This window comes from Delphinus delphis, chromosome 7 (genome assembly GCF_949987515.2).
Source record: "Delphinus delphis chromosome 7, mDelDel1.2, whole genome shotgun sequence".
NCBI lineage: Eukaryota > Metazoa > Chordata > Mammalia > Artiodactyla > Delphinidae > Delphinus > Delphinus delphis.
The window spans coordinates 4,651,354-4,664,664 of record NC_082689.1 but is presented as its reverse complement, the minus strand read 5'-3'; the positions used below and the strand labels follow the sequence as shown (position 1 = coordinate 4,664,664).

The 13,311-nt window shown below is 46.8% G+C and overlaps 1 protein-coding gene across 1 annotated transcript in view; it reads right to left on the bottom strand.

Moving 5' to 3' along the window:
* ASB18 (ankyrin repeat and SOCS box containing 18) overlaps positions 1–13,311 on the bottom strand; it is a 63,561-nt gene that overhangs the window by 34,643 nt on the left and 15,607 nt on the right. The window contains exons 2-3 of the mRNA XM_060015465.1: positions 6,642–6,764; positions 2,701–2,968 (exon numbers count right to left, since the gene is read on the bottom strand). Coding sequence (XP_059871448.1) covers positions 2,701–2,968; positions 6,642–6,764 — 391 coding nt within the window. The remainder of the gene's footprint in view (positions 1–2,700; positions 2,969–6,641; positions 6,765–13,311) is intronic.

Genomic DNA, 13,311 nt, shown 5'->3' with positions numbered 1-13,311 from the left:
AAGGAAAGGCTTTTTGACAGATGGATATCCACATGCAGAGAAAAAGAAGCTTCAATCCATACCTCACACCATATTCAGATATTAACTCAAAATGGGCCACAGACTTAAATGTAACATATAAAATTATTTTAAAAATTTTAGAGGAAAACATAGGAGGAAATGTTTGTGGCCATGGTTGGGCAAAGATTTTTTTTTTTTTAAAGCTAAAATAACCCAACACAATCCCTAAAAGAAAAAAATGATCAGCTGGATGCCACCAAAAGCAAGAACTTCTGTTCTCCAAAAGACACTTTTTTTTTTTTTTTTTTTTTTTTGCGGTACACGGGCCTCTCACTGTTGTGGCCTCTCCCGTTGTGCAGCACAGGCTCCGGACACGCAGGCTCAGCGGCCATGGCTCACGGGCCCAGTCGCTCCACGGCATGTGGGATCTTCCCGGACCGGGGCACGAACCCATATCCCCAGAATCGGCAGGCGGACTCTCAACAACTGTGCCACCAGGGAAGCCCCAAAAGACACTTTTAAGGAAAGAAAATATAACCCAGAAACTGGGAGATAATATTTATAAATCGCATGCCTGACAAGGGACTTGTATCCAGAATATATAAAGAAATCTCAAAATTTAAGAAGAAAACAAACAACCCAATATTTTCAAAGGGCACAAGATTTGAACAGGCACTTCACCAAAGAAGATAAATGGATGGCAAATAATTACATGAGAAGATGCCCAACATCACTTGTCATCAGGGGGATGCAAATCAAAACTACAATGGAATATTCCTAAGTATCTAAAGAATGTCTACAGCTAAAGAGTGACCATACCAAGTATTGGAGAGGATGGGAAGCATCTAGAACATTCATATATTGCTGGTGGGAATGTAAAATGGTAGATCCAATTTGGAAGGTCATTTCCTAAAAGATTATCTTTTAGTCATATCATGTGACACAGCTCTGCCTAGGTATTTATCCAGGAGAAACGAAAGCGGATACCCAGAAAAAGGCTGGTACACAAATGTTCATAGCGACTTTATTTGTAACAGCCCCAAGCCTGAAACAGTCAAGTGTCTTTCAGCATATGAGTGGATAGATACATTGTGTTATCCTCTACCCTGGAATATCACTCAGCAATGAAGAGGAGTGAATTATGGATACACACAACAGTATGACAGCTCTCAAAGTATTGGGATTGACATGTACACACTGTTCTATTTAAAATAGATAACCAACAAGGACCTACTGCATAGCACAGGGAACTCTGCTCAATATTCTGTAATAACCTAAATGGGAAAAGAATTTGAAGAAAGAATAGATACATGTATATGTTGAACTGAATCACTTTGCTGTACCCCTGAAAGTAACACAGTTAATCGACTATGCTCCAATATAAAATGAAAATAAAAAATACAATATATGCTTCAAAGCAAATCTTAAAGTAATATTGCTGCATGAAAGAAGCCAGACAAAAGAGACTACATTCCATTCACATAAAATTCTAGTAAATTCAGACTAAACTATAGTGACCAAAAGCAGATCAGTGGGAAATTGGAGGAGCAGGAGGGAGAGATTACAATGGGACAAGGGAACCTTTTGCTGGTGATGGCTGGGTTCACTATCTTGATTACAGGGATGGTTTCATGAGTGCATGCCTGTGTCCAAATTTATCAGATTGTATACTTTAAGCATGCGCAGTTTACTATATGCAATTACAACGCAGTAAAGCTGCTTTTGAAAAATATATTGTTTTCAGTCACTTTCCTTCAAGACTCCTGGTCGTCCACGTGCCTTTCTGAGTCCCTGCTCCACGTGACATTGGTAGGCGGTGCCCCTCCGCCTTGGTCCCTGAGAGCCCAGTAGTCCTGCCTGCCTGCGCTTGACATGGTGATTTTATTTAATCGTCATCACAGAGACAGAGGCCAAGAAATTTTGATCCCAAGAACAGGGACTAAAAGAAATGTCAAGATGACACAACGCAAGCTGGGCCTCCGGAACAGAAATCCTATGCAATGACGCGGTGGGCCCCCGCCGTCTCTCCCAGGACCTACTGGACCCCGAGGGGACAGACCCTCCGCAAGGACAGCCGCGAGGCTGGACCCGGCACCATCAGAACTTCCAGAACCCCGGCACCTGGGAGGGGGTGGGCCCCGAAAACGCGGGCGCAGCTCGGCTGGCTTGTGGGACGCCGAAGCCCCGCCCGAGGAGCTAACCATTTATGTCACACTGTGACAATTATTCTGCATAAAATTATCATTAAAAACCCTAATTTTTCAGCCTCCAACCCCGCCAGTGGCCTTTTAGCATTCTCCAGCGCCGGCGTCTGCGGGCCGGTGATCACCGGCTCATTACCTCCGTGTGGCGCCTGCCCCCCCCGCGCTCGCAATCAAGCGCTAATTAAGCCGGCGCGGGGCCCGGGCTGGGGCCGAGGCCCGGGCGGGGGGCCCGGTGGCCTCCAAGGGGCTCTGACGGACGTGGCCGAGAGCTCCCGGGTCTGGGTCCCGGTCCGGGCGGGGTCAGGCGGCGGGCGGGGCCGAGGCCGAGGGTCTGGGGGCGGGGCCTGCGGGGGTGGACTTGGGGGCGGGGCCTGGAGCGGTGACACAGGCCTGGTCCGGGGTCTGAGTGGGGTCGGGCGCTGAGGGCGTCCGGGGGCAGGGTCAGGGGTCGGGGGTCGAGGGTCGGGTGGGTGGCCGGGGCCACCCGGCTCCTTACCCCAGCGAGGCGGCCGTGCGGCAGAGGTGCAGGGGCGCCAGGCCGTCGGCGCTGAGCAGGTCGGGGTCGGCGCGATGCTGCAGCAGCAGCTGGGCGCAGGCCGTGTGGCCCCCCAGGCAGGCCTCGTGCAGGGCGCCGCGGCCGCCGGGGCTGGCGTCGGGGTCCGCGCCGCGGCTGAGCAGGTGGCGCACGCAGGCCGTGTGGCCCCGGGCCGCGGCGATGCACAGGGGCGTGGTGAGCTCGCGCTTGTACTCCAGGGTCCAGAGTCCTGGGGGTGGAGGGGAGGTGGGGAGAGGTCAGGTGAGTCGGGGGACGCTGGTGGGGAGCGGTGTCCATTAAGACTGAAATAGGGTGAAACCATCTCTTAGAAGCAGGTACCAGGTGGGCACGTAGGGAGATACACAAAGGTGCTCAGGGTTCGGGACAGAGAGACCCAGTGAGGTGCAACTGGATCAGGGATGAGGGATGGAGGGAGGCCTGGGGGTAAAGGTGAAAGGGCCCTGACAGAGAGGGGCAGAGAGGTAGCAAGGGAAAGAAGTGTAGGAAGAGGGGAGAAAGAGAGTAACAGCACACAGGGCAGAGACACACTGGAAAGACAGAGATGGAGAAGCAGGGAGAGAAGAAATACAAAGGAGAGATTGGGGTGGGCGGTTATTGAGAAGCACGAGGGTTTTGCGAAATATGAGGGTAACTTGGTTAAGATTTGAGGAGTTAAAAGCTGAACAAGCAGGGTGGACAGTGGGAGAATTTACGTGAGGAATTCACATTTTCCAGACTCTGAATTAGGGGCAGCTTGAGGGAGGAAAGTGAGCTGTGGATTTTTCTGGAATCCAAGCCCTCTCTTTTCGAGCCCCGAATTTACCCCTTTATCATTAAGAGGAGAAGACAACAGACAAAACAAACTGACCCCCATCACCAAGGTTGCTCGAGAAAAGGACTCGGAAAGTTTAGTTGTCTTGGAAGTGGCCGGGTTTCAGAAGCACCCTTTGATGTGGTGGTCTGCATTGAGCACAATTCTGGTTTGTTCCTTTGCGCTCTTTAGGGTTGTGTGTGTGTGTGTGTGTGTGTGTGTGTGTGTGTGTAGGGTTGCTCTTTCTTGAGGGATGAATGGAGCAGGAACTATACATTTCACTTCTCTGAAAACTTTGGGCTTTCAAAAGGCCTGTGGAAGGTTGTTAGCAGCCATGGGCACTCCTGGAAATGGGGGAGAGCTGTCCCTGGTGAATACACTTCAAGGGACAGGATTTCACATGGCAGGGATGCCTTCTGATAATGATGGAAGAATCGATACTGTGGCTGTAATGAGCTGTGGAGGAGACCCTTTTCACAGGCCACCTCCTTCCCGGGACCCATGCTGAGCAGTTTGAAAGACCACTCGTAATTACGTACCTCCATGCAGCGCACGGTTCCAGCCCGCCCCGCGTCCCCAAGGCCCAGCCTGGAGGTTGTGCACGCTCGGTGGGGGAAGAGGGGGCCTGTCGTCTTGGTGGTGGGTGATGGTGGCTGGAGGCCCTGCGGACGTGGGCCTGCATGGGTTTGAGCTGCCCTGCCCAGTGAAGACTGGGTCTGATTTGAGGGGCATGATGGATATGACCGTAACAGTGACCTACATTCTTGTAGGAGCAGCTCCTGGTTGTTGATTCTACTCATTTTCCTGAGATAGGAAGTTTACTTACTGCGGGTCAAGGAAGGGGGTACTCCATTTTCTAGGGCATGCTAAATTCCCACCATCAGCTCTGTTCACCCACCCAAGATTCCCAAGTCTTCCCCTGGACTGACGGGAAGGGGCCTTGGCTGGGCATTTAGCTCAGCCATAGCTTAGGGCCAGCCCCCTTCTCCAGGTCCCTGGAGATGCTGATGAGCTTCTATCAGGCCTTCCAGAGAGTCCCGTTCAAAGGCAGCTCTCTCATTCAGTAAACCTGAATCATCAATCAGCTTCCTGTAAATCGCACCCTTGGTCCAGGTTCTGCCACCAGGGAGAGCACAGGAGCAGGCTTCTCCCCATGTGATACCTCCCTCTAAACGTCCACTCCTCCATGCTAATGCTTTCCTGGCACCGCGAGCTTGATGGGCCAGCATTCCATCGTGGGTGTGGTACCCAGGAGCCAGCCACTGTGAACCTGTGTATCCCCTTCCCCATGCCTCCCTTCAGGAGGAGCTGAATTGGCCTCCAGGAAGTCCTCGTATGAGCGAGGGCAGTGTCGGGGCCACTGTTCTCAGCCTGGGTTTGGTCATTTCTGCTACTGGACCAGCTGGGAGAATTCAGGTGGCTGAGCTGAAAGAGCCCAGAGTCCAGAAGTGTCCATCCTCTCTTCCCAGCCTGCACTGAGGCCTCAGGCCAGCACTAACTCCCAGGGCTGCCCTTTTGCTCGGTAATATCTCAGGTCCCCTCACTGCCACAATGCTCTAATCTCCTGTCGTACAGCGGTGCCATGGAAAAACAGCAAACTTAGGGGTGGAAAGATTGAGGGGGAAAACAGGAAGGAGGCTTTGGTTCAGACCGTGAACTGACAGTAATATCTATCAATGCAACATCTGAGTGTGTGTGTGTGTCCAGGGCTGCGAGGCATGTGATTAAAAAAGACATTAATCGAACATTCAAGCAGTTGGCGTTCTTGGTTGAATGGTCACACAGCCCTCTGGAGGAAGATGTGGGCCCCATCTGGGACAGGTGAGGGAGAGGAGACCCAAAAAGGCTCTGGGGTGCCTTTGGCTGGGAGGGGTTTTGGCCCAGACTAGACCTGCGTGTGCCTTCCCCGCAGCCTCTGCCGCCTCGCTGGTGGCTCTGAGCTGCTTAGCCCTTTGGCAGGGTTTGGGTTTATTCCCTTCTCCCTGTGTGAGGTGTACACAGACTGGATCAGTGCTCTGGCAACCGCCCTTCCTCATTCTTGGCCTGCCAGAGATCACGAGTCAGGGCCACGGGGCACTGGCCATTGGCCCACTGACCACAGAGTCTGAAACCCTCACAGGTTCCGACACACGAACCCTCTCGGTAAACATGTGGCATCGGGATGCCCGGGAGGAAGGGTGCCCAAGGCAGAGTGCCAGCCAAGGGGGTCACACTGCAGCCTGATGGCCAGAAGGTCTGTTCATCCCAGATGGGGTGAGGGGACTTCTCTCTACCTGGGGGTAGGTTTGCCTGCCCGGCACATAGCGACAGTGTCCAGGCGACAAGAATGCAGACATATACAACTTAAGGACCTCTGGTTTCTCCCCCTCCTTCCCCTTCCCAGGCTCCCCTGGGTTCCAGGAGGAGCGTCTCCCGAGAGCTGTTCCTCCACGACGCTGGCTGTGTCCCAGCTTCCCCGCTGGAGCCGTGGTGCTCACGGATTCACAGGGGAAACTAGCCCATGGCTGCTCGCCAGGGGCCCGCTCCAGGCGCACTCAAAGGAGAGGCTGTACTTTATCTCTGCCTCCCTGGCTGCTGGATCCAGGCTCTGGCAGATCAGCATTCAAACCAAAGCTCTTTTTAAAGACAAGAGGCACCTCCGGCGTGGGAAGGGCCCTTCTCACCAACAGCTTGGCCTTTCCAGTTTGATCTCTCTCATCTCTCACCTAAAAGCTACATCTTAGGGCTTCCCTGGTGGCGCAGTGGTTGAGAGTCCACCTGCCGATGCAGGGGACGCGGGTTCGTGCCCCGGTCCGGGAAGATCCCACATGCCGCGGAGCGGCTGGGCCCGTAAGCCACGGCCGCTGAGCCTGCGCGTCCGGAGCCTGTGCTCCGCAACGGGAGAGGCCACAGCAGTGAGAGGCCCGCATATCGCAAAAAACAAAACAAAACAAAAACTACTTCTTAAAAATCATGCACGCAGAGTTTGGCTTCTAGATGTCTTTTGCTCGAGTATGTTAAAGGCAGCACCCGTGTGAGCAGTCTACACACAGAGGTGTGTTAGTAGCTCCTTAAAAAAATAAATAACCGGGCTTTAAAGGAGGAAAGGTACCTGACGGTCCAAACGTGGCCGGGGATTTCACCTGCCACTCCATCTCATCCTTCTTGATCTCAAACACCACGTTGGCGTCCTGGAAGAACTGGTCCATGAGGAGGTTAAGACGGTCCAGGTCTCCTGTGACCAAGGCAGCATGGTACTCGAGCACCGGCCACCCAGCTCTTGCGTGAGGCTCTTTTCCCATCTTCTGAAAGATCTGAAGTTTCCCTGTAACTGGCTCTGGCTGTCTCTTCATTGCAGTGCCGATGATCTCAGAAAAGTTCTCCAGGAAGGGGAAAGATGGTCTTATGGAGTGTGAGCTATTTCTATTGTTATTACTCAATTGTCATCCAGTTGGGGCTCGGGTGGTGGTGTATTTTTAACTCCTGTGGGCTCTGATGTGATAATGGTTACTTGATATGGCCAGCATCACGTGACCACTAATACGCCAAAGAGCTCAGCCACCCCCTTGTGATTGTATAGATGTAAACTCTAGAGACAGGCACATCTGTATATCTTCCAAACAGCTCTCCGCACGACAAGGGCAGACACAGCCTGAGATAGGCAGGGCTTCTCTTTCCTGCTCTGTAGTGTGTCTTCTTGCTTTCATCCCGTCCACTTCCTTAGCTGCTGTGGCCAGTGGTGAACGGATGTGTATTCTGAGGGCTGTGTCAGTCCCAAGGCTGTGTGAGGGAGGCCCAGCTGGACACTGCAAATGACCGGGCTGTGCACAAGTGTCCCCGGGTGGGAGGCTCCGTAGTAGGACACACCAGTGATTTCCAAAGGCATCATCTGGGGCCCCAGGTGGCCTGTGAGTTTCTTCCAGTTGTTGAGAACTGATCCCAAAATGCACATCCCTTGCTGAAGATGAGAGATGCCACAATTTTTTTTTTAATGGATGGTAACAGTTCTTTATTAGTAACTTACTAGCTACTTGCTACACTGTAGTTCAGGGCTTTATTTTATTGTCTAAAAATTAATAAAGTCTAAAAATAGAGTTACCATATGATCCAGCAATCCCACTCCTGGGCATATATCCAGAAAAGATGAAAACTCTAATTCGAAAAGATACATGCACCTCTATGTTCATAGCAGCACTATTTACAATAGCCAAGACATGGAAACAACCTAAACGTCCATCGACAGATGAATGGATAAAGAAGGTGTGATCTATCTATCTATCTATCTATCTATCTATCTATCTGCCTATTTATCTATCTATCTATCATGGAATATCACTCAGCCATAAAAAAGAAGGAAATAATGCCATTTGCAGCAACATAGATGGAGATTATCATACTAAGGGAAGTAAGTCAGACAGAGAAAGACAAATATGATATCACTTACATGTAGAATCTAAAAAAATGATAAAGATGAACTTATTTACAAAACAGAAATAGACTCACACACATAGAAAATAAACTCATGGTTACCAAAAGGGAAAGCGGGGGAGGGAGGGATAAATTGCGAATTTGGGATTAATAGATACACACTACTATATATAAAATAGATAAACAACAAGGACCTACTATAGTACAGGGAACTATGTTCAATATCTTGTAATAACCTATAATGGAAAAGAATCTGAAAAATAATATATATATATTCATATATATATATATATATATATAAAACTGAGTCAATTTGCTGTACACCTGAATCATTGTAAATCAACTATACTTCAATGGAAAGTTTTTTAAAAAATTAATAAGGTCACTGTTTTCTTATAACATAGATAAAACACAATTCTCATATATGTTTTCCAATTCTTGTTTTTCCCCTGCTAGGAAGCTGGGATGGGCCAGTGCAGTTGGCTGACAGGATCCTGTGCCACGTCTATGTGACTTACAATAAAAAATGTGACCAGAGGCTAGAGGGAGGAAGGAGAGTCAGGAGGGCACTGCCTGGACCAGCAAAGGGGGTGGAGCATGTGCCCAGGAGAGTTAGGCACAGAGGTTCCGGGGGAGGGAGGTGTGCGTATCAGTAGCCACCAACCTCTCAGTGCCAGCGGTAGCCCAGGGATCGTGGGACCCATTGCTATGTGGTGTTGCAGTCAAACAGCATAGAGACAGCAGGAGAAAAGACCTGATGTCAAGGATTAGGGCTCACGAGGCAGCACCTCTTTAGTCAGAGCTGGACTTCGTAAGCACCCTCTTTTCCCATGTCCCTCTCTCTCACTCTCATTCACTCCCCAAAGCTGCCCCCTGACCACCCCCTGCCTCTCTCTAAGTCCCTCTAAAGCCTGAGCAGGATCTCTCAGAGTAATCTGGCCCCTGGGGTGCCCCTTTCATTGAGATTTTCCACAAAGGGGGGGACTCAGCCGAATACCCTTGACCTTTCTTAGCAAGGCTTGCAGTAAAGAGTGGAGGGGAGATTGGATGCCCTTATAATTTAATAAAGATGTTTTACTCTCATCATAGACCTGATTTGCAGGCATAACTGTATTACACGGGCTGACCCAAGGCCTGGAGCTTCCCCCAAATGGTAAAGCCCACATCTTCTCTACAGAAGGGGGTTGCAGGGTGCTGGGATGGGAGAGGTGTAGCCTCTGCTCCTCTGTGATGCTTTGTGCAGGCGGATAAGTGGTGTTGACAGTGCCTAAAAGGCTGAAGGGCTCACGTTGGTGAAGATAGTGTAGGGGCTGGGGGTGTCCCAGAGCACTGCTGAGGAGTGCTATGGAAAATGCAGTGGTAAAGATTATGCAGACCATGTTTGCAAGGAGCATGCAGCCTTTATCAGACGCAAGCGACAAGAGCTTACGGAGGATGACAAACAGCAACACTACGGAGACCATTTCCTTTCTGGAACGTCCACTAGAATAAAGTCATCTACTCTTCCTTCTTCATTTCCATATTATGTCATTGCTCTATTCATTTCAGTAGCAATATTAATTCTTTAGGTATTTCGTTTCTTTAAACATAGCCTTTCTGCCCTGTTATTTTCTCAGACCGATAGCTTGTAATTAGATACATTTCTGAAAGACTTTTCATATGCAACTATAATCCAGGATCCAACTGGAGCCTGTACTTTAAACTGGAGCATTCTTTTGTACCTGATACATGTTGTCATGGGCTATTTTTAAAAGGGGTGGGACCCTGGAGGTGAGTCCAGGGATAAGAGCCATTCCACCCTGTGTTCTATGCTAAATTTAGCTTTCCAAGTGCTATATTTGTCAACAGCACCCTAAATACTCAAGCTTGATTTCAGTGGATATGGGGTAGTAGTCCAGAAACAGACTTGGTTCTTTGTGAGAGCTTTAAAAATAGCTTACGGTAGACAGAATTGGTGTCACGAGTAGGACATGGGATTAGTTCTACACGGCAGCACGGCAGAGTTGTTGTTTTAAAGAACAAGAAGACCTGTATGTGTGACTCTTACATTAAATAAAAGCCAAGTAAAATAAAAACAAAACCAAGAAAACCCCCACAAATGGCTGAAAATCAACCCATTCATTCACCTATTTATTCAATAATCATTTGTGTAATATTATGTTGTAGGGTGTGCTATTAGGTTTGGGGGATTCAGAGACAAAAAATATACACATTTACTCTCAGGGAACACATAGAGTCCTGGCCGCAGCAATTAGTCAAGAAAAAGAAATAAAAGGCATTCAAATTGGAAAGGAAGAAGTAGAACTGTCACTATTTGCAAATGACATGATACTATATACAGGAAAGCCCAAAGACTCTTCCAAAAATTGCTAGAACTAATAAAAGAATTCACTAAAGTTGCAGGATACAAAATTAATATATAGAAACCTGTTACATCTCTATTCACTAATAATGAGCTATCAGAAAGAGAAATGAAGAAAACAATCCCATTTACATTTGCATCAGAAAGAATAAACTTACCTCAGGAGGTAAAAGACCTGTACTCAGAAAACTGTAAGGCATTGAGGAAAGAAATTGAAGGTTACACAAACAAATGGAGAGACATTTGGTGCTCATGGATTAGAAGAACCAATATCATTGAAATGTTCTACTACCCAAAGCAATCTATAGATTCAATGCAAACCACATGAAAATACCAATGGCATTTCCACAGAACTAGAAAAAATAATCTTAAAATTTGTATGGAACCACAAAAGATCTCAAACAGCCAAAGCAATCTTGAGGAAGAAGAACAAAGCTGGAGATATCACACTCTCAGACTTGAAGCTATACTACAAAACTATAGTAATTAAAACAGTATGGTACTGGCACAAAAATAGACACATAGATCAGTGGAACAGAATAGAGACACCAGAAATAAACACATATGGTCAATGAATCTACAACAAGGGATGCAAGAATATATGATGGAGAAACATCTCTTCAATAAATGATGTTGGGAAAACTGGACAGCTACATGGAGAAGAATGAAACTGGACCACTCTCTTACACCATACACAAAAATAAACTCAAAATTGATTAAAGACTTAAATATGACTTGAAGCCATAAAACTTCTAAAAGAAAACATAGGCAGTAACCTCTTTGACATCAGTCTTAGCAATATGTTTTTTGGATATGTCTCCTAAGGCAAGGGTAACAAAAGCAAAAAAAAAAAAAAAACAAATGGGACCAATTCAAGCTACAAAACTTTTGCACAGTGAAGAAAACCATCAACAAAACAAAAAGGCAACCTACTAAATGGAAGAAGATATTTGCCAATGATATGTCTGGCAAGAAGTTAACATCCAAAATATATTAAAAATGCATACAACTCAATATCAAGAAAACAAACAATCCAATTAAAATATGGGCAGGGGACCTGAACAGGCATTTTTCCAAAGAAGACATACTGATGGCCAACAGACACATGAAAAGATGCTCAACATCATTAATCATCAGGGAAATTCAAATCAAAACCACCATGAGATACCACCTCACACTTGTCAGAATGGCTATCACCAAAAAAGAGCACAAATAACAAATATTAATGAGTGCATGGAGAAAAGGGAACCCTTGTGCACTGTTGGTAGGAATGTAAACTGGTGCAGCCACTATGGAAAACTGTATGGAGCTAAAGATAGAACTACCATATGATCCAGCAATTCCACTTCTAGGTATTTATCTGAAGGAAAAAAAACACATTAATTAGAAAAGATATATGTACCTCTATGTTCGTTGCTGCACTATTTGCAACAGTCAAGATACGGAAGGCACTTCAGTGTCCATCCAGAGATGACTGGATAAAGAAGATGTGGTGTGTTTACACAACGGAATATTAGTCAGCCGTAAAAAGAATGAAATCTTGCTCTTTGTGGCAACTTGGATGGCCTGGAGGCTATTATGCTAAGTGAGATAAGTTAGACAGAGAAAGGCACATATTGTAATATCTCACTTACATGTAGAAGCCAAAAACAAAACAAAACAAAACAGAAACAGACTCGTAGATACAGAGAATAAGCTGGTGGTTGCCAAAGGGGAGAGGGGTAGAGGGGACAGGTAAAATAGCTAAGGGAGACTAAGAGGTACAAACTTCCAGCTATAAGATAAATAAGTCAAGGGAATGTAATAATACAACAGGGAATATAGTCAATAATATTGTAACAACTTTTTATAGTGACACATGGTAACTGGTCTTATTGTGGTGAACATTTCATAATGTATAAAGATACCGAATCACTATGTCATACACCTGAAACTAATGTAATATTGTGTGTTAATCATAACTCGATAAAGAAGATCACATGGAAAAAAGCAGTGACCATCGGACCCCAACACACAGGAGTTCTTTATCTTCCTTCCCACCAGCTGAACGATGTCCTTTAGTTATGTGAGTAACACTGTTTCCTCACCCAGCTCTCTTGGTTGGGCTCCTCCTTTCCTGCTGCACACCAATTCTGCCCACCAAAACCTTGCTTGGATCAAGCCATTCGTATCTCATTTTTATCATCCTCATCCTTCTCAGCTTGTTTAAAAGGCAACGCATAGCCTTCAAGATGTAACTCAAGTCTTATCTTCTCTGCCTACTTCAGTCCATACGAAAACTCAGTTTCTTCCAAGGGTGAATTTGTGTACGAAGTTTCTCCGCAATTGTCAAAATCTTTGAGAAACTGAGATAAAACAGAAGAAGGACCAGAAGACTAGAGTTTTCGTTTTCAAATAGGAAAAGAACTTGATTCTTCAAGTCTGAATTGACGTCAGTTCTGGGCAAGATCCCTAAATGGATCATGAAAAGGATTGGTTGGGAGTATTTAGAAAAGGAAGTGGGGGTACCTGGAGCTCTGTGGGTCACTAGGAAGAAGTGAGGGTGGACTCAAAGAATTTTCTTTTGTGTCATGGTTATCTCATTAATATGCAAGGAGATGTAGGCATAGGTATGAATATTTCAACCTGTAATCGAAGGTTGAAAACCTTTTAGAGAAGATGGAAAAATATGGGTCTTTGTTTAGGAAAATATTGCTAAAAAACTTGAACTAGAGAAATAATAGACATGGTGCCTAAAAAGCAGCAGCTGTAGAGTGGAATCACTGAGGAGCTTTAAAAACATTGATGCCTGGATCCCAGCCTGAGAGATTCTGATGTAATGGGCTGGAGCGGGCAGCGTGGGCATCAGGAGGGTTAGAAACTTTCCAGGTGCTTCTAACATACAGCCAAGGTTGAGAACCATTGCTCACAAGGGAAGACCAGAATCTGTTTCCAGCCTGATCCTGTATAATTTGCTTACTGATGATTTGAGTGAACACGTGGACGAGTGGGT